General features: G+C 32.9%; 1 protein-coding gene across 1 annotated transcript; it reads left to right on the plus strand.

Annotated features, from left to right (window-relative positions):
* Window positions 1-18,638: 18,638 nt before the first annotated feature.
* LOC110904658 (auxin response factor 16) lies at window positions 18,639-21,713 on the plus strand. Its single transcript, XM_022150503.2, has 4 exons — window positions 18,639-19,018; window positions 19,364-20,435; window positions 20,544-21,334; window positions 21,442-21,713. Exons 2-4 carry the CDS (start codon window positions 19,395-19,397, stop codon window positions 21,500-21,502), a joined length of 1,893 nt encoding a protein of 630 aa, XP_022006195.1. The 5' UTR covers window positions 18,639-19,018; window positions 19,364-19,394; the 3' UTR covers window positions 21,503-21,713.
* The last annotated feature ends 249 nt before the right edge of the window (window positions 21,714-21,962 follow it).

Here is a 21,962-nt window from a genome sequence, read left to right on the forward strand (position 1 = left end):
ATATACAGTATTATAATCATATTCGCTTACGTTTTAATATTTACAAAAGTAGATTATTTATTTACTTTATTAACTTATATAACTATTATTTAAAAATCAATCTAAAATTTCTAAAATACAGAGTAACAGAATCCATTAATCCTAAATTAAAAAAAAAAGAAAATTAATCCTTAAATCTTGAAAAAAATAAATTAATCTCTACTTAATATTTTTATCCAAATTTTATTTTTCAAATTCAAATTAATAGGTTCACCTATTGAAACCCTAATTTGTATATAAATATATCTGAGCTCCTATTTAAATTATTTACGATATATACATTTTAAATTCATATACAGTATTATAATCATATTCGCTTACGTTTTAATATTTACAAAAGTAGATTATTTATTTACTTTATTAACTTATATAACTATTATTTAAAAATCAATCTAAAATTTCTAAAATACAGAGTAACAGAATCCATTAATCTATTTTAAGTATTACATTTTTTTATATAAACAAATCTCTACTTAATATTTTTATCCAAATTTTATTTTTCAAATTCAAATTAATTAGGTTCACCTATCGAAACCCTAATTTGTATATAAATATATCTGAGTTCCTATTTAAATTATTTACGATATATACATTTTAAATTCATATACAGTATTATAATCATATTCGCTTACGTTTTAATATTTACAAAAGTAGATTATTTATTTACTTTATTAACTTATATAACTATTATTTAAAAATCAATCTAAAATTTCTAAAATACAGAGTAACAGAATCCATTAATCCTAAATTAAAAAAAGAAAATTAATCCTTAAATCTTGAAAAATATAAATTAATCTCTACTTAATATTTTTATCCAAATTTTATTTTTAAAATTCAAATTAATAGGTTCACCTATCGAAACCCTAATTTGTATATAAATATATCTGAGCTCCTATTTAAATTATTTACGATATATACATTTTAAATTCATATACAATATTATAATCATATTCGCTTACATTTTAATATTTACAAAAGTAGATTATTTATTAACTTATATAACTATTATTTAAAAATCAATCTAAAATTTCTAAAATACAGAGTAACAGAATCCATTAATCTATTTTAAGTATTACATTTTTTTATATAAACAAATCATCATCTATAAACATTTAAACACATATTTTTATATAAACAAATCATCATCTATAAACATTTAAACTGAATCATATTCACTTACGTTTTAATATTTACAAAAGTAGATTATTTATTTACTTTATTAACTTATAACTATTATTTAAAAATCAATCTAAAATTTTTAAAATACAGAATCCATTAATCTATTTTAAGTATTACATATTTTTTATATAAACAAATATTAATCAATACATAAAAAATCTATTTTAAGTATTACATATTTTTATATAAACAAATATTAATCAATACATAAAAAACAATAACGGATACATTCAAATTGCCTTTGAACCAATTAATTTACTATTTAATTAACATTTTAATAAGCACCTTTATTTTACTAAATTCCATATTAACTGGTTAGTAAACTATCATGTTTTAATACAAAAAGAAAACTATTATTTTAATATTAATGCTTGAAAAAATTCGGAGTGTTACAAATTTTAAGAAAGAGACAAACCAAATAGCCAAAATGAGAGAAAAAGAGAGAAAAGTTGAATAGTAGATTTGTGAGGATAACAAAACTTGATAAATTATATAGGGGACAATGTTGTTATACATAAATATTGTATTTTTTAGTATAACTATTAATGTATATGTATAACAAAAATAATATTGTTTTATTAATATCATTATTATTACTGCTATTGTATTATTTATAATTGCTACCATTATTATTATTATCGTACCTTTCTAATATTGATATATTTGTGTATGAGATTTTAATCAAGTTACCGGAAAAGTCTACGAGTCAGTCTAGGAATGTGCGTAAGCATTGGCCGTTTTTGCTATCAACGCCTAATTTTGTTATGTTGCATTGTGACCATATATCCATAGATCTCCACTTCCAGTATCTGTCGGCTTTCCGATGACAATTAATATAACACTATCCAAGGTAGTATTGTTTTTAGCATTACTGGATTCACTCATGATCAATGGCATTATTAATAGTTAAAAGTAGAGACAGGTAAAACTACTAATTCTAGATAGAGATAGTAAAGTTACGAATAAAAGATGTAATGTTGTGTAGAAATAAATTTATAGATACTTATGAACTATATGAATATTTTTTGGATTCAAATTACTTTCTGTAATGTGCGAGTTATAATTGTAAGATTTCATTTCTCAATAATATTATATAATATATTTATTTTTGTATTATTTTCAACGATAGTTTGATTACATGTTTTTTTGATGAATTTTATAATACTAACATACATCATCTTTATATTAACTCATTTATGTCAATTTGGTATTTAAATGGCTCCGTCTTTGATTTGCATTTACAAGAAATATTTATTATAAAGTTTAAATTGTTCAACCCGTGTAACACACGGGGAACTAACCTAGTATGTTAATAGAATGAATCATTATTTTGTACAATTTGAAGTGAAAAAAAATAAAGTAATGGAATACAATTTATTAAAAAAGATAAAAATATGGTTGCCTCAATGAAAAATAATTATAATTATAACAACAACAATTGTATATCTCTTTCCATTCCGTGAAAGAATGAATAAGGTAGTGTTTGGTATGTAGGAATAAGATGTGGAATGGAATGGATGATTACGAGGAAATAAAGAAAAGGGTGTTTGGTTGGTCAATGGAATGGAATCACCCATTCCAAAAGGCATTCCATTCCCTCAAAATCATTCCTTCCACCCTCATGTTTTTTTTTTCCGTTCCATCCCCTCTTGCACCATTTGTCAACAAAACCACAACCCACCACCTTCGCCACAACCCACCACCACTACAACCACCCACCACCGACGCCATCGCCGCCACCCGCCACCACCTCGCCCCGACAGCCACCGCCATCGCCACCCACTCGCCACCGTTATCACCCACAGCTGCGACCAACCGCCAACGCCACTCGGCGCCGCCGCCCACCATTGTTGACGCCACCACCACCACCACCACTGCCACCACCAACCGCCGCCGTCGCCACCTCTGCTGCCACCCACCACCAACGGCCACCTTGCCGCCACCAAGACTCGTCGTCACCGCCGCACAGCCACTCGCCACCACTACCACCCATCGCCGCCACCGACACCCACCACCGCCACCTATAACCACCCACAATCACTACCACCGACCACCACCACCACTCACCGCTGATTTTATTACTCCGTTTTTCTTGCCTACCGAACAATACACAATAATAATTCATTCCATTCACACATGGTAACCAAACAAGACATGGAATGGTAATGATCCATTGCATTACCTTGTCTATTCCATTAGCTCGTCCATTCCATTACCCTGTACCAAACAGACCCTAAATTTTTTTACCAAGAAATGAAAATTCCTAAAATGGATGGAATCACATTCCTTATAGAATGATCCATTCCATTCCTATATAATAACCAAACATGTTTGTTTTCGTTTCATCAGAATGATCCATTTCATGTTATTTTCAATTCCTTCATACCAACCACTACCTTAAGGTTTCGGTTTTACTCCGTAAATCGACATTTAAAATAGAATTAAAAAGAGGTATCTGGATCAGCTCGGCTCTTTTGCCTAGGGAATGAGGGTTAGTCATTCTAAACGCATCCATTCCCGGGGTTTCTTAGCTAACATGTTTCAACAAATGCTAACATAAAAACATATCGTTATTGACAATAATATTACAACAAAATTACAATAAATAATTACTAAATCTTACAACGCCTAAAAATGCTAACCACCTACGAACGTTGTTAGGGTCAGTGTAACGTGCATAAAGCGTGTTGATTTCAAGCTGGAGTTCAGCTTGCTTTTCACGGATCTGTGATATTCGTTTCGTCAGCTCTACCAGTTTTTGACTAATCATGCGGTAAAACTCGACTGCATGTTTAAGAAAACGTCCAAGTTGTTCAAAAACATTACGCTCCTCATGTGAGTTTGTCGTTTTTTACCTACGAATCAATTTACAAGTAAGTATATAATTTAACTTTTAAGATACATTAATTCGAAATAATTTAAACCTTTTAATGTTATTAGATAAACTTTGGTTCGTACACATCACATTAAGCGTTTAGCTAGTTTGATGTCACTTGTCGTCGCCCAAAAATTAGGAAAACTAAAACGACACAAAGTTAATAATAATAGACAACCATAAATGCGTTGAATTTTATAGCACTTAAACATTAGGCTTAGATAATCTTATGTAAACTTGTTGCTTGTACTAAGCCCTCACAGTTTAGTAAACAAAGATTTTATCCAGCATATTCATTCTTTTTACACGTAACAATTATATACTATGAATTAACAACACGTTCAATGTATGTAACCATGATAAGGCTACAATATATAGCCACGACATATGAAGTGTGGGTTACCATTAGGGATGATCATTTGGTATCAAATACCGATCCCGTCTCGATACCATCCCGATCCCCGATCCCGAAAATACCGTACCGAATTTTTTCGGTACCGAAAACGGTATCCACTTTTGGCATTTTCGGGATCGGTACCGGTTCGGTACGGTACCGGTAAATTACCGAATTTTACCTTCAAATACCGCTACCATACCGATGCCGTACCATACCGACATATTTCGGTATCGGTATCCAGTTTTGGCGAAATTCGGGATGGGGATTTTTGGGATCGGGATGAGATCGGGATTTGCTCATCCCTAGTTACCATGAAGCCAAAACGACCCACGTTTAATGCCACCTAAAAAAGGGCAGCCCAAATGAAGCAATCCCACAAACAAAAACACCTCAAACAGCAAACTGATGCAACCCCCCCCCCCCCTCCCCGCTCGAAAAAACAACATGCAACAACATCAAAGTTCCAATACAGCAACATCGGTGCAAAAGAAAACCAAAAACATCAGTTTCGATCATAATCATAAAGATACAGACGGAAATCGATGGTATACTTCGAAAAAAAGAAACCCAAGTCGTCAAACAAACATAGACGTAAAGGTGTACTACCGAAAAATGACTAAGGAGTATGGTTCAGTAGGTGCTACTATGGCGGCGAGCTGGTGGCAACGAAGGATGCCGACCAAAAAGAGAGCAAGTGGGGTGCTTCCAATTGAAGGCACCCCACAGTGAAACACTTAAGTACCCAAATAAGGGTACAACACCACAACCACAAGTTACCATCCAATAAAGCACATACAACCCAAAAAAAACACAAGTTACAACTATACAATGCACAAACATGTTGCTAATTCATAGTATATAAATAATGAGTGTCATTGTTAATAAACCTTGAATATTACTCAAGTTTCAATTCTATATATTACCCAACTCCCTCCGAATCACCTAATTGGATTTGCCCCTTAAACAACACAGACCACTTACCACACATAAACACCATTGTTTGCCACCATCTTCACCATTACAACCTTTTACTTATAGAATCCGAATCAAATGCAACTCAATCACACAAAGAAACAATCAATCTAAAACTCAAACCCAAAATCCAAGGCACAAAATCACGAATACAATGACCAGCCTAAACCCTATACAAAATATATATATGTGAAGGAACAGTGAAAAACTTTATGATAAGTTATTATAAATTGGTCTATGTATAAAATAAAATGTCATTTATTTCTTGATCAAGTGTTTATGATTACTTTCATGGTGGTTAAAAATGTTAAAATAGTTGGCTTTGATGATTAAAAACTTGTCGCGTTAACAAGTATACTGTTTTTTTTCTAGAACTGATATTTTTAAATTAATGTTGTGGGTTTATCAATTATTAATCTAGTAGTGAAATATGTTACTTAATATAATTCTTTTCCATCATTCATATATCTACAAACGTTATAATCAAATGTGTTATAGCATAAAACTACATATGATATAATGAGAGATTGAATGATTCTAAATTGGTTCCTTGTTATTCACGATCTTAGATATTCAAGAAAAAAAACGGGTTAGTGAGATCATTGGGCCAAACATAACTTGTTGGAGTCCTTGATCATCATGTATACATGAGTTGTAGTCCTTTGAGAAGGAGTGACAAGCGTTGATGTATTATTAATAAAGACTTTACGTGACTATGTAGCCAATAGGGTTTGTCATGCTATAAAAGTTGTGTGTCATCCATAGGAGTGGTTAACCGTTTTTGAAAAAGAGATGCGGCTATGTTGAAAAGTTAATTATCTCGTTTGCAAACATATCTGGGCGGGATGACAAGGTTACCTGATATTGTAATCATTGTTGATCAGCTGGGTACAATCCTGGTGGAATTTTGTGATAGTTGTCTGTCGTTAAAACTTTTCGTCGACACATGCCCTGAACACGAGGGTGATCTATAGATGATACCTTCTTGGTTATCATTTGATCATGTGTCATACTTGAAGAATATTGTTATCATTTGATGGCTATACTTCCTCCTCAGGGCAAGTGTGTTTCCATGAATAATTAATTATGGCATATATCACAATTAAAGACCAATCATGTAAAGTGATATTCCATTGGGATGAAGGAACTAGTATGTTTTTTATGAACCATTATGGTACATTAGGATTCATGTAAAGTGATTTTCCATCCGGGTGAAGGAATTATAGACTCTTTCTTAACGTGATCATATATGGAGAGCAGGGGCGGACCTACATGAGTGGTTGGGTGGGCGGGCGCACCCCTTAAAAAAGAAAAATTTAGTGTATTTTTTAGGCTAAAATCTCGATCGCACCCCTTGAATGTTTGCAATCGCACCCCTTAATTGCAAAAACTGATATGTGTGACCGGATTTTTTCTCCGGGAAGTAACGCCGGAGGTCAGGAGGGACCTGCAAATGAAATGAAGAAGAAGAAGACCAAAACTTAAATAGTTATGATATTTTATTGTTTTTTTCTTTTTTGCTTTTCTAAGGCTTGCAGCAAAAGCCTGCAACTTTTATAGGTTAGACCTATCCTTATTTAGTTATTAAGATAGATACACAAAATTATGAATTAATTCTATTAACTATCTAATTTTAAATTTAAAATTTTGTGGACTCTTTATTTGATTAATATACTTCGGTCTGTTATATATATAGATTAGAAATATAACATATATGGTTATAAATTAGTTATATTCTTTGTATTTTAAAATTTTAAAAAGATTGTAGTACATATGCATAGTTGTATCGTATTCAGAAAGAGATTTTTATTATGATCAATCTGACTTACTTGAACTGTTTAAATGATTCTATGAAATTGAGCATCCAAAAATAACGACTATATTGGAATAAATTCTTGGATCTGCCCCTGTCGGAGGCTTTTCTAGCAACGTTGGCAAGTAGATTTTTCCGACCCGACCCGAATCGGACCAAATAGGTATTATATAGCAATAGATAAAAGACACCTTTAAATTTCGCACCCCATGAAAACAATTCCTGGGTCCGCCACTGATGGAGAGTGCTATCTCGATTGTGGTAGGTATCCACAAGTAAGACACCATTAAGTATAAAGTATTTTGAGTTTTAAAATATTAAAATTGAAGTTCTGGTAAAATGAAACAAGAAACTAAAATTATTGTCTAACCAAACTTGGTGAGGTGAAGTTGAAGTGTGGTTGTGAAAGGGATGTGTTATCTCTCCAAGTGTGTATGTTGGTGTTACATCCCAATTGTTGTCCACACACACGCATACATTATATATTATACACACACGTTTGTCTACTTACTTTTACAGTGTCTTAATTCATTTTCATATAAATTTTAAAGTAGACAAAAAGATTATTCTTTTCAATCTTGACATGAGTTGAAAGCACCCTTCAAAACAAATACCAAATAAGCAATATAATTGCTAAAAACATATCTTTATGTATTTTAAATAACTTTAGAGAAAAAAAAAATTGAACCATACATTTGATTAGTTATGAATACCTATATATGTATGTAGGGTAGGGATCCTAAGAGAAGTCCATCCTATTTGAGAAACTTGAGAAGCATTCTGGACCACACATTTTCCTAAGCTTTTCGTAATATACACATATGTATAGTTTAAAATTGACTATATACATGTATATTGTCAAATCTTGAATTATACACATATGTATATAGTCAATTTTAAACTATACATATGTGTATATTACGAAAAGCTTAGGGAAAATGTGTGGTCCAGAATGCTTCTCAAGTTTCTCAATTAGCTTATTGCTTCTCACACGATCCTAACCCTATGTATGTATATGTACTTTTTATAAATTAAAGTTTATGTTTCTTTCATATTGACGTGAGACAGGTTGGTAGAAACTAAGAGAAAACAAATACCGACTTTTAGATCAAATTAACTAATTAATTTTGACCCAATTATTAGTTAGCTTCTTGGCCCTTTAAATTGATTTTTATAAAATGTTTTTACCAGTCCGTAAGGACTTCTTAATTTGATAAAAGTAAACATAAAAGACTTCATGTTATGGGACAGATAAATGATTTATTTTGAAAAACTTATGAAAAAAGATCATGATTTACAAGAATATATCATTAATCTTGTAAAAAAATATGAGATATTGACAACAAATGAGTGAGTTATCACTTATCAGAGTAAAAGCGGGTAATGAAGATAAAAAAAAAAAAGTATGACTCGTATTTTAGTTAGTAGTAACTAGCTTACAACCCCGTGTATTACACGGGTTGAATGACGAAAATATAAATTATAAACTTGTATATAACCCTTATTAATTAAATGACTTATTTAGATAAATTAGTAAAACAAAATAACAGTTATATTTTCGTTATTTGTACATGTGATTTGATACTTTATTAGTAATTATTGTTTATATCCAAATAATATATTTTATCTTAACAAATATATATGGTTAGGGTAAAATGAAAACTTCTACGAGTTGTGAGAACTTAGAGAACTCAACCTTACAAAAGGTTTTTTGAATTTTTTTACAGAGGGTGTAAATGAGCGGTTAGAGACTCAAGGTGTTAAACATTTTGATTTTGGATTCATGTGGTTAAAACCACTAAAACATAGGGACTCAAAAAGTAATTTACTATTAATTAAATTTGAAATTATACATTTGATCTCTAACTATATTAAATAACTAGGTTAGAACCCCGTGTATTACACGGGTTGAATAAATGTAATTTTATATATTAAATAATAAAATGTTATATCTTTATGAACCCCATATATTGTACGGGTTAAATAGATGTAATTTTATATATCAAATAATAAAAAAGTTATATCTTTAAAAACCATTTGTATTACACAGATTAAATAAATGTAATTTTGTATACAAAATACTAAAAACGTCGTATGTTTAAGAAACCCGTGTATAATCAGGTTGAATAAATCTATCTATATAATAAAAAAAAATTACATCCTTAAAAACCCCGTATAGATCTAAAAAAGAGTTATATCTTTAAAAACCATGTGTATTACACAAATTAAATAAATGTAATTTTGTATATTAAATACTAAAAACGTCGTATCTTTAAAAACCTGTGTATAGTCGGGTTAAAAAATCTACCAAATAATAAAAAATTGTTAAAAACCGCACGTTTTACACGAGTTGAATAAATATAATTTTGTATACCAAATAATCAAAAAAATTTATATTTTTAATAAATTAGGACAACATTTAATATTAAGTTATTATTTATATATTTAATATAAGATAAGTTGGAAAGAGAGGTATTTGTTTTAAAAATATATTAAATTAACAATTTACATTTGAAGATAGTATTTTATTAAAGTATGATACAATTTAATATTAATTTATAATTTATTTAGTTAATATAAGATAAGTATAGATTTGAGGATACCTTCAATGAATGACACGTGTTCAAAAGTTGGTTTCTTTTATTATAGTAGATAGAAGATTTTTATATATTACTTTAATTAATCTATTTCTATATTTTGATGTATTTGAAATTGACGATTTAATATTATATTATCATCTATTATATAATAATTAATCTATTTCTATATTATATTATATTAATCAAAGGAGTCCTCTTTGAATGACATGTGTCCCAAACTTGGTTTCTTTTATTATATAGATAGATTATTATTATTATTATTATTATTATTATTATTATTATTATTATTATTATTATTATTATTATTATTATTGTTATTATTATTATTATTATTATTATTATTTTGAATTTAGGATTAACTATCAAACTAAAGGGATTATATTTTAGGAGGGAAAATAGATTTCTAGATAGTCTCATTGATTGCCATGTGTCTCAAATTGGTTTCTTTTATTATATGTATAGATATTATACTTATTATATTATTTGATACATTTATATTTGTTATAAATAATTATTAATTAAATTTAAATTTAGATGTTTATCTCTAACTATATTAATTAATATTATATTATATTTTATGTATAAAATTAATATGTAATAATATTATTAAAAGGGATGAGACATGAGAGAGTAACACGTGTATAGGAAGATTAGGCTATAGTATTTTATATGGTTCAACGTGAATATCATTAAAGGTTGGATGTTAAAGAATCATAATATATAGTATTAAACCGTCAGAAAATCTTTTTCCATTGCTGTTGACTTTGACAATGCGTGATGGTAATTGCTCAGCATAAAAAGTAAAAAAGTATGTTTGTTTTGACGTTTGAGTTATTGAGAAACGGGAAATATAAATATAAATATTACTATATTAGTAGAGAAATTTGTTTGGTGAGTCAAAACCTAAATATTAAACAAGTTGATATACTGGTTAGCTATTTTATTTCTCTCTTTAAGTTTAACTCCCGCTAGCATCACTTTAAAGGACAATGGTGGTGGTAATGGAATTTAGAACTAGGTCGGTTGTCAGTTTGAAACCGAGTCGAATCGGGTTTTACCGCTGAGACTTCGGGCGGGTGGGTTTCCCTCGGAATTGGTGGCTTGGTGGCTCGGGTATACATCCAACTCTAACTTTTATGGAGGAGGAGATGCATATGCTCGATTGACGGCATCCCAAGATGCTTATCCGTTGATTTAGTTGGTCGTGGTAAAAAAAAGAAATAGAATCACAAACTATGTTTTATACCTAAACTTCTAATTTCAATCTAACTTAATCAAATAGGAAGGCTTATGATTAAGTCTTAAAACTATTAAGGATTTGATAATAACAACTTTAAAGTTAAAGATAACTATTACCGTTTTGAGATTCTTACACTTATTTGATATGTTTTTTTAGCTTTTTTTATTAAATCAAAAATTAATATTATAACTTAGAAAAAAATTATATGCAAGGTAGTAATAATAAGAAAAGGAAGGTGCTAAACGCCATTGTTCAGGTTGTTATTTGGAGCATTTGGAGGATGCGCAATGAGGTTATTTTCGGTCAGGCGGTTCCTTGTATCTCGAAGGTGGTTGAGGAGTCTAAGTCGATGTCTTACAACTGGATTAAGAATCGTTTGAAATCCTCGAATTGGTCCTGGAACGACTGGCGGGCTTTCTCCATTAGCTGGTGATTTAATTTTTCTGAAATGTAATTTGGGTCCGTTCATTGGCTGGTGTTGTTTGGTTTTGGCCGATTGGCCTTTTGGTGTATCAGTTTTATGTAAATTTGGTGTCTAGCCACTGGCTAGTTAAATTAATAAAATTTTCTGTTGGCCGTTAAAAAAAAAAAAGGTGGGAAGGTTAGTCAACAATTAGGCGCAAGAGTCGGGTCTCACCTTCAAAATGCCGTCATCCTCGGTTTTTTATTTATTTTTTAATCCTCATTTAATTCCCTGATTAATTACATAACTATTATTTAAATAACTTGTTTTTCACAAGTCCACACGCGCGTGGAGCCACTAGCCAAACCGGCTCAATGTAATATAAGTTAATATCATGCAAGTGTAATAATATAATAATAAGATTTTATGTCTTTTTTTTATTATCTGGTTTGTAATTGAAGTTTTTTAACACGTTAATTTGTTATTATAATAATTGATTGACCCCACCACCATTTAAGATTTGTCATAGACTTTTGGCCTCAACCAACATTACAATCGGTTGAGGATTTGTTGGATGTTAAGGTTCAATTAGGTTGTGATAATGATTTGTCTTTTTCACGTGTGAGTATTTTTCATGATATGTATGAATATTGATTGTTTGTGTAATGCAGATTTTGATTCTTAAAACTGATTGCAACATGGGTTGAATCTTTGGTTTGTTACTATAATTCAGTTTAACTCATAAGCGAATCACAACAAAAGGTTTTGATTGTTAGAAATCTGTAAACGGTCAGTGCAGTTGGTTTTTGTCTTTTGGTTATCTGTGAGTAGTCATTTAACCACTGATCTTTAAGTTTTAACTTGTCTTTAAAATCCGTTAGATTTAATAAGGGAATATGCCACAGAATAGTAATGAAGTTTTAGGAGTGTTCCAATTAGGTCACTGATGAAACAGTGGTTAACCAAGGGAGGTTAATTCACTAGTCTCGTCAAGTAGGGTTAATCCCTTCTTTCCGAGGATCGGTGGCTGGATCGTCCGCTGGTTATCTCCTGCACAAGGAAAACAAACCGTGACTCGTAACAAGGAGGATAGGGTGGGGGGTGCTCCTTGTTACCACTCTCCTGCGTGAGAATCAGTAATTTGCTTGTGAAGCAAAGTGTGTGATAGTAGTAGTAGTGAGAGAGTTGAGAAGAGATACCTCAAACCTGGTTTGGGATGGGTATTTATAGCCGAGGAGTGAAGGAGGGTAATTGAGTAGCTAGACTGACACGCGCCGCCCTTATGCAGGTGTGTCAGGCTTGTCGGTCGTGGAGGTGAAGCCACATCCTACCGCGGTGTCAGTCTGTTGCTTACGTGTGGCTGACAGGCGACTGTCATTGGCGCCACTTGCACTGTGGTGTCAGTCCCACTTGCCTCGTGGGCAGGATGCAGTGCCGCGCCGCATCGCTGCTTGCGGTAACTGATGTTGTTTCCGCGTTCTCACTCTGGCCAAGGCTGTGGGATGCGGTGCTAGGCCGCATCGCCACTCGTGGTGACTGTTGCTGTTATTCAGATCTATTGTCATGACGAAAATGTTCAGAGGATGTGGTGCCAGGCCGCATCGCTATGTGTACACCCATTTTCATACACAAGGTAAGTCTTCTTATCACTTGACAGATTAGATTCGACCACTGTGTTCGCGCGTGCCCGCACGGACACAGATAAGTTCTTGGCGGTGGGGGTTTTTGGTAAGGGTAATACCCCTTCAGTCATTAATGAAATTTATTGTTCCAATTAGATCATTCTACTTTATTTTGGTGTTCTAGTGCTAGATATTTTACTGAATAGCAGGTCATAGTCCTACATGGCATTTATTTATGGTTAGTTGTTTATCTTCTTTTATGTCTATAATTTAAATTCTTTTGGTGTATGAGTAATTAGTACTTTCTTTCATTAAAAATTTACTAACATCTAACTATTTTTCACGATTTTATAAAAATTTTGATAACTTTTTAGAGATTTTGAAAAAAAATCACATTTTTTAATGTTTTTCGCTTTTTTTACATTTCTACAATTTAAAAAAAAAAAATTAAATCTATTTCGCATTTTTTTTCTAACCCTTTGGCATTTATGTGCTATGTCAACAGATTTTTTAAATAAAAAACCTAAATAAATGCCATGTAGGATGGATGCAGTGGCGGAGCTTGACCAAAAGTTTCGAGGGGGCGTAAAGTGATGGGACCCAAAAAAAATTTTCCTATCGTTATGTTTCGGGTCAGGTTGGCTATTCGATTCAAGTCGGGTCAAATAATAATAGTTCCAAATAAAACAAAGTGTATATTTACCAAGCTACCCATCATTTATATACAAAGTGTATATATATTTAGGATGGTAGAGGATCCTGTAAAAAAGACTAAAAGTGTGAGAAGGATAAGAAAGAATACACACCATTATATCTTTGATCTAATGGTTTAGATTAATAGGGACCAAAATGTAAAATTTATTTTATTTTTTGGACTGAATTGAAAATTATAGGGGTAATAAAGTCTTTTAAATCCATTCAAAAGAGGTAACTGTAATTAAAATCCCTACAATCTCTCTCTCTCTCTCTCTCTCTCCAATCGCACTACTACCAGAGAGCTCTCTCTCTCTCCAATCGCAGAAATCGTTGGTAACATGAAACGAAAATCGGATTTCAGCAGTTGTTCTTGTGAATCGGCTTTATGTAGGTCATCGATTGGAGTTTTTTTTGTGGTTTTTGATCCGATTGATGAAGATCGCATGTTTATTGTGGTGGTTCGAGCGGCGGCGGTGGTGGTTCGAGCGGTGGCGGTGGTGGTGGTGTTGGATCGGCAGTGGTGGTGCCGGAAGTGGCAGTGGTGGTGGCGCCGGAAGTGAAGAAGATGATACAGAGGTGTTATATTTTATTTTCTGAATGGTGTTTTTTTTTCCGAATGGTGTTTTTTTATTTTCATTAATGGTGTTTTTTTTGTATTAAATGGTGTTATTTTTGTACTGAATGGTGTTATTTTTGTACTGAATGGTGTTATATTCTTTGTACTGAATGGTGTTATATTCTTTGTACTGAATGGTGTTTTGTTTTACTGTTGAATGGTGTTATTTTGTTTACTGAATTGTGTTATTTTGTTTGCTGAATGGTGTTATTTTGTACCGAATGGTGTTATTTTGTTTGCTGAATGGTGTTATTTTTTTCTGAATTGTGTTATATTTAAAACAACATGTATGAACATGCTATGAATGGTGTTATATTTATGGACGGTTATAAGTCCTAAAATCCAGGTTTTTCTCTCTCCAAATCCTTAAATCAAGGATTACCATATTTGAATTTACAATCTTACCCTTTTCAATTAATTTAGATCTAATGGTTGAGATTCTTTCTTACCTTTCTCACACTTTAGGCCTTTTTTACAATAACTCCACTCTATTTAGGATATACAATTTAGGAAAAATAATCGGGGGGCGATCCTATATAATTTTAAAATTTTCGAATGAAAAATCAGAACTTGTACACTTCTAACCGAAAAATTGGGGTGGGCGAGTGCACCCCCGGACAACAACAATACTTCGCCCCTGGATGGATGACCTTCTATTTAGGTAAAATATCTAGGATTAAAACATTAAATGAAACTTGAATGAACTAATTGGAACAAAAAAAAAAAATTATGAGTGATCTAATTTGAACACCCTTGAAACTTGGTTACTATTGTACAAAGTTAACCAATTTAATAAAGAGTTAGGTTTTGAAAAGTATAAAAGATTTATAAGACAAAATTAGAACATATAATGATAGGCAATTTCCTTAACTACATTCAATAAATGGAATAAATAGAAGTTGAAAAGAAAACCATAACATTTATGAAATGAAACAACAGATCAACAAAGGTTCGTTTTTTCTCGATTATGAGATGTAGGATTTTTCATTGATGGATGTGTCAATTTTGATAATATATAAATCATCATAAAGTTGGTTGTTATAACATTTGTATATCAAAGTCAGATTTGCACTCTTAGTGTGTTTTTCTTTCATGTAAATTTAGTTTTTAAAATGTCAGTAAAAAGCATGTACGTAATAAGTTATTACTGAAATTATTGGTAGAATTAGTAATATATACGTACACACATGTGTGTGGATCAAATGTACAGAGGGTAAAGAACAATTTAAAAGTGTATAAAAATCAAACAACAAAGCATACATTGTACTAGGGAGGAGATTGATACAATATTTCGGTACAGTGTTTAGTTTTGAACATTCGTACAAATATCGGCACAAATATCAATATATTACAAGTACCAGATAGGTAAAATTGGTATGCGTACCAATGAAATACAGGTACCAAATAGGTAAAATTAATACGAGTACCATAAATATTATAAAACGAAATAACACATAATATATAAAAAAAACTTTTAAAGTTCTATATACAATTTAGTACCAGTACTCCTTTTTACACGTACTCGTATCAATACCGAAAGTATCGAATACCAAAATCAATAAATCTGGGTACCAATACGTGTACCGAATGCCGAAAATCGATACGGGTACGGTACATGTGCCGAATTCGACTAGTTAATTAAGAAGTAAAATAGATGAAAAGTAGGGGTTCATTTTTTTAATTGAGTTTTGAATTTGTGATTCTTAAACTAATTCGATAATCTATATTATTACTATATAAAGCATTTCAGATTGATACATATGTAATTTTACCATAGATACAAGTTATGAAACATTATGTACAAAAAAGTTCAAGCCTTTTGAGAGGGATAGAATAAGAAAGTACATGATTTTTTTAAGACGCTTGGGGGTAATATTGAGAAATCTCGCTCCGACGTTTAAAATCAAGAATCCCATTTATCCAAAATCCATTGTAACTGATCGACCGCCCATGAACACTTATGATGGGGAGCGGAACCTATCGGTTGTGAATGCCTTATGATGGGGAGCCGGTCTCCAATATCTGATACCGTTTCTGATTCAGGATTGCATCGACGTTCCCCTATCTATCCTCCTTCACTTTTTGCAATTACCTAGATTGATCTTCATTCCCGTTTCTGAAATCCGAGACAACTTCGTTTCCAGTCCCCATCTCTGTTATATTTGACAGTCTTTTTTATTTAGACGTTAAATTTGATGTATATTATTATTACTCTGTTGTTGAAAATTTCATAATCGTATATGGATTGTCGGTACCATGTTCGTAGCGTAGTTTTATTTAGTGTTTCTCTAAAATTTTAGTTAATTTGTTTCAAATTCTAGTTAAAAAAGTAAAATTTTGAATTCTTGAATTCGCCTTTAAAACATTCCAATCCGGTTGTTAAGAAACAAGAAAATTGATTTGATTAATTGAATGGTAAAAAAAAACTTAATTCATGGGTGAATTTAGGGATAAGCTCAGTACTGAACCAGTACCGGAACCGAAAGTATCAGTACCGAAAATCCTCAAAAGTAGGTACTGGTACCAGTATATGCCTGGTACGGTTCGGTACCGTAACCGAAAATGTCAAAAGTCAGTACTGAATTGGTACCGAAAATGTACCCAAGTCAGTAAATTCAAAACCAGTATCGATATCGGATACTATTTGCTTATCCCTTGGTAAATTAATAAAATTGATTTTTTATATTTGATTTGTATCATATTGAAAGAGACAAATTATGCATTTCCACCTTTCCACACACAAAAGACAGCGAGTGGTTAACACGAGCTAGACATTGTGGGTGGGAGAAGCTTCCAGGTTTCAGATCTGATGGGAAGTGAAACTTAACAAGGTTACAAAATGTGGCAAAAATTCACCCTCAAATTTGCATATAAGAATAAAAAGGCCTTCATCATATTTCACGTGTTTAGTTGGTCCACAAGACACAAACCTCATTCACAATTTTTTATTTGCAAAACTCCCTTTTCAAGAATATTATTTTCTAAAAAAGAAACATCAATATATATACTTTGACATAATGGAACATCAATAATTTAGTCATTTAAAATATATATTATCTTTTTATTGAAATAAATAAATAAATAAACACACAAATAGTCTTTTATCACAATTAACCATTTTACATGATTTATTAGAACTTATTTCCGAAGTGAAATAACCGAGGAATTTATATTGATGTAAATAAAGAGTTTGGAATTTTTAACAAAAAATTTATAAATTACAAGATTTTTCTTGATTTTCATAATTATATAAATATGTGTGTATTGTTCATGTATATAGAAATATATTGTTTATTGTTTTTATGTATTAATTTGTAACACGGTAACGAAAAGTAGCATCTTTTCCGTCTTTATTTTTTTAACTTTATGGTTTTTCTTTTTATCATTTTGGCATAAAAGTTGAACAACTTTAGTTTTTTATTAGTTTTTATTTTATGTTTTTTTTCCTGTATTTGATATTCGTTCGATTACTACTTAGTACGGTGTTTGGTGGTCACACTTGGTTCCTTGGGTTTTTTTAACCCCCTTGACTTTCTAAACGTGCCAGTATAAATTCGACTTCATCTACTTCTTACATAACGTGAGTCACTTGGTGTTAAAATTTGTGGTTTTACATTACGTTTTTTATCGGTTTTGGTTGTCATTCGATTGCTACTTCGCACGATTTTTACGCCTCTAATCCTGCAATGCTGGTAACACGGTCTTACGTCTCCGCCCTATAACACGGGAACTTAAGACTAGTTTGTATCATTCGTGAAATAACTACATATAATGTTCCAAAAAGTGACTAGATCTTCCTAAGTTGAAAATCATATGTACTGATTTTTTAAAACAACAAACAATGTTGCTAGCATGATATATCTTACTTTAAATCAACTTATATACCCCACTAACCGAACGTACTTTAACTTTTGAGTCTTAAACTATAATCACTCATCGTACAAATTTTTATTGTCGGTGTCAATAATAAAACATAACTTATTATATACCAATAGTCCACTAAATCAAAAAGTCACATGTTTGACTTAACCCGTAACATGATAACTCTTTTATTGTTGCATAAAAAGTAAAAGTATTGTACTTTTGGGATAAAGACCGGGACTAAAATAGGTGGTACAAGAAGAGTGTAGGGGGTATAGTTGAAGTTTGTTGAGTTTATTTAATAAATATGGATAGAGTCTGTACCGAAATACTTGGGGCTCTGGTAATTTGGTGGAATCTATAACAAACACCCCCACTCACCCACCCAATCTCTCTCTCTACAATTCACATTTGTCTGTTATATGCCACCGTCTGGTCGGCAACAAGCCCTTCTCGTCAGTCACTATTTCTGTCTCTCTTCCTCTGTGTTGTCACACACTGTTTTCTGCTTAAATTCTTCTGTGCTCATTGTGAAGAAGAAAAGTCCACCCCTTTCTGTCTAATCTGATTCAACCAATTCAATTCTGTTTTTATTGATCTGGGTTCTTGTTTCTGGAGAGAGAAACATATTTCTTCTTGCTTTAATGGACCTTCAGTTTTAATTGCTCTGTTCCTTTCTTTGTCTGTCTTTCTGCAACACTTCAGGTATGTGATGTCTCGTTATATATTATTTCAAGATTTTTGTCAAGAATTCATTTTTATGATTGGTTACATGAATTAACCGGTGGGTTTCTTGTCTTTCTGGTTTTACACAAATCACACTTCAAGTATGTCATGTTGAATTATTTCTTGAAAATAAACTAAAAAATTAAGATTTTGTCAAGAATTGATTTTTATGATCGGTTACATGAATTTACACTTCATGTATATGTTGTCACGTTATTTCTTGATATTAAACTAAAAATAATTTTGTAAATTTTTTGAAGAATTGATTTTTATGATTTGTTACATGAATTAACTGGTGGGTTTATCATCTTTGTGGTTTAACAGAAACTACCGGTGATCTTTCTTCGATTTCAAGATGATTAATGTGATGGATCATGTGAACAAACCCATGAACGAAGTGGACAAAAGCTTAGATGCACAGTTATGGCATGCCTGTGCCGGTGGTATGGTGCAAATGCCGGAAATAAACTCCAAAATTTACTATTTTCCACAAGGTCACGTGGAACATGCGGTCACCGGCAATGCCGGTTTCCGGGATCTCCCAAAAATGTCTCCGTTCGTTCTGTGTAGAGTATCCACCGTAAAGTTTATGGCGGATGCCGACACAGATGAAGTTTACGCAAGAATTGGTCTTGTTCCGTTGAGAAATAATAACGATGTTGATCTTAATGATGATGGGTTGTTAGGGTTTGATCATAACAAGAATGAAAATCTTGACAAACCGGCGTCGTTTGCGAAGACATTGACTCAATCCGATGCGAATAACGGAGGTGGGTTCTCGGTTCCGAGATACTGTGCGGAGACAATATTTCCGAGGTTGGATTACACGGCGGAGCCGCCGGTTCAGAACATAGTGGCTAAGGATGTTCACGGGAAGTTGTGGAAGTTCCGGCATATTTACCGGGGTACGCCTCGCCGGCATCTTTTGACGACCGGTTGGAGTAATTTTGTCAACCAGAAGAAGCTGGTGGCGGGTGATTCGATCGTGTTTTTGAGGGCTGATAATGGCGATCTTTGTGTCGGGATAAGGAGGGCGAAGAGGGGGTTCGGAAGGGGGTTTGTTGAGTCGAATTGTTCCGGGTGGAATGCTGCGGTTGGCGGGTTTGGGAATTCCGGAAAGGTGAGTATGGAGTCGGTGGTTGAGGCTGCGAATCTTGCGGCGGCTGGTCGGCAGTTTGAGGTGGTGTACTACCCTCGCGCGAGCACGCCTGAGTTTTGTGTGAAAGCGTCGACGGTAAAGGCAGCAATGCGGATTCAGTGGTGTCCGGAAATGAGGTTCAAGATGGCGTTTGAGACGGAGGATTCGTCGCGGATTAGCTGGTTCATGGGCACAATTTCTTCGGTTGATGTCGAAGATCAGTTTCATTGGCCGAATTCGCCTTGGAGGCTTCTCCAGGTACAATCTTTATACCGTTTTACAAGTGGGATATTACTGGATACGTTTTGTTTGTTAGTTGGTTTTTGAAATGTATGAGTTGATACGATTTTTGGTTTTCGGTTACAGGTAGCGTGGGATGAACCCGATTTGCTACAAAACGTGAAACGGGTCAGCCCGTGGTTAGTTGAATTGGTGTCGAATGTGCCATCGATTCATTTATCGCCATTTTCGCCTCCAAGAAAGAAGCTACGGATCCAACCACCGGATTTCCCCCTCCTTTCGATGCCACCGATGATCACAAACCACATTCCCGCAAGCATTCAGGGAGCCAGGCAGTTTGGATTTGATCATCATCTTCATCAGCAACAATACTTAAACAAGATCCAATCTTTTCCATTCGGGTTACCAAGATTTCCTCCAAGATCCATGGGAATATCCCAAGAAGCCCAAGCAAACAAATTCGAAAACGAAAACGCTTCCTGTTTGCTAACAATCGGAAACGTTAGTAACTCGAAAGCCAGCTTGAAAAGTGAGAAAAAACCGACCTTTTTGTTGTTTGGTCAGCCGATATTCACCGAACAACAGCTTTCCGATAGCAGTTCTGGTGACACAGTGGCCAACCAGTCTGATGGTTCGGTGGTGGTTCAAAATGGTCCAGTGGAGAGCTCGTCCGATGAAGCTGGTCCATGGTTCAAGGACCTAAGTTCCGAATTCGGACATGAGACCGGGCATTGCAAGGTTTTCATGGAGTCCGAAGACGTGGGGCGGACTCTTGATCTCGCTGCTTTTCATTCATATGAAGAGTTGCACCGAAAGCTAGCTGATATGTTCTGTGTCGAGAAATCGGTAATGCTCAACAACTTAATTTACCGCACCACATCCGGTTCGGTAAAACACACCGGTGACGAACCTTTCAGGTATTTTGCATAGTCGTGTGTTGTATAACGTTATGCATTAAAGCTTGTACCTTTCATGACTAACCGCGCTTTTATTTTGTTTTGTGTTGTGTTGTGTTGTGTTGCAGTGAGTTCTCAAAGACAGCTCAAAGGCTAACAATTGTGATGGATTCTGGCAGTGAAGTGTAAGAGTTAGTTTTAGTGACAGATTAACAAGTTCTTGTAGCGTGTACAGTTGTCGCTAATTCGGATTCTTACGAAATCTTGTTTTAGTTTCTGGTTGTTGTGGTAAAGTCCATATCAACCGATTCTTAGACGGTTTTAGTTTATGTTTTCTGTAGTAATCTCTGTTTTTTCAAACATTGTATTTGGATTCATTCTAGTGATGTTTTTTCTTCAAGTTGTGTAGTTTTGGGAATGCTTTTGTGACAAATAATTGTTAATATGCTTTTGTGTAGCTAGCTAATATGTATGTATGTATTAGGTATCAAGGCTTTAAAAGAATAAATATTATATATTTTATGTGTTTTAACTTTATATATTATGAAGAGAGCACACACATTTTGTCTATGAACATTCAAAAGCGATGTAAATGAATGCAATATTCATGCACAAACCATTTCAACTGCATGTTCTAAAACTGAAAACA

The sequence above is a fragment of the Helianthus annuus genome, chromosome 14 (genome assembly GCF_002127325.2).
Source record: "Helianthus annuus cultivar XRQ/B chromosome 14, HanXRQr2.0-SUNRISE, whole genome shotgun sequence".
In the NCBI taxonomy this organism is placed as follows: Eukaryota; Viridiplantae; Streptophyta; class Magnoliopsida; order Asterales; family Asteraceae; genus Helianthus; species Helianthus annuus.

Coding starts and splice junctions, on each gene's coding strand:
- LOC110904658 (XM_022150503.2), top strand. CDS start 19,395: ATGATTAATGTGATGGATCATGTGAACAAACCCATGAACGAAGTGGAC. Junction 20,436..20,543: donor CGCCTTGGAGGCTTCTCCAG/GTACAATCTTTA, acceptor TTTCGGTTACAG/GTAGCGTGGGATGAACCCGA. Junction 21,335..21,441: donor ACCGGTGACGAACCTTTCAG/GTATTTTGCATA, acceptor GTTGTGTTGCAG/TGAGTTCTCAAAGACAGCTC.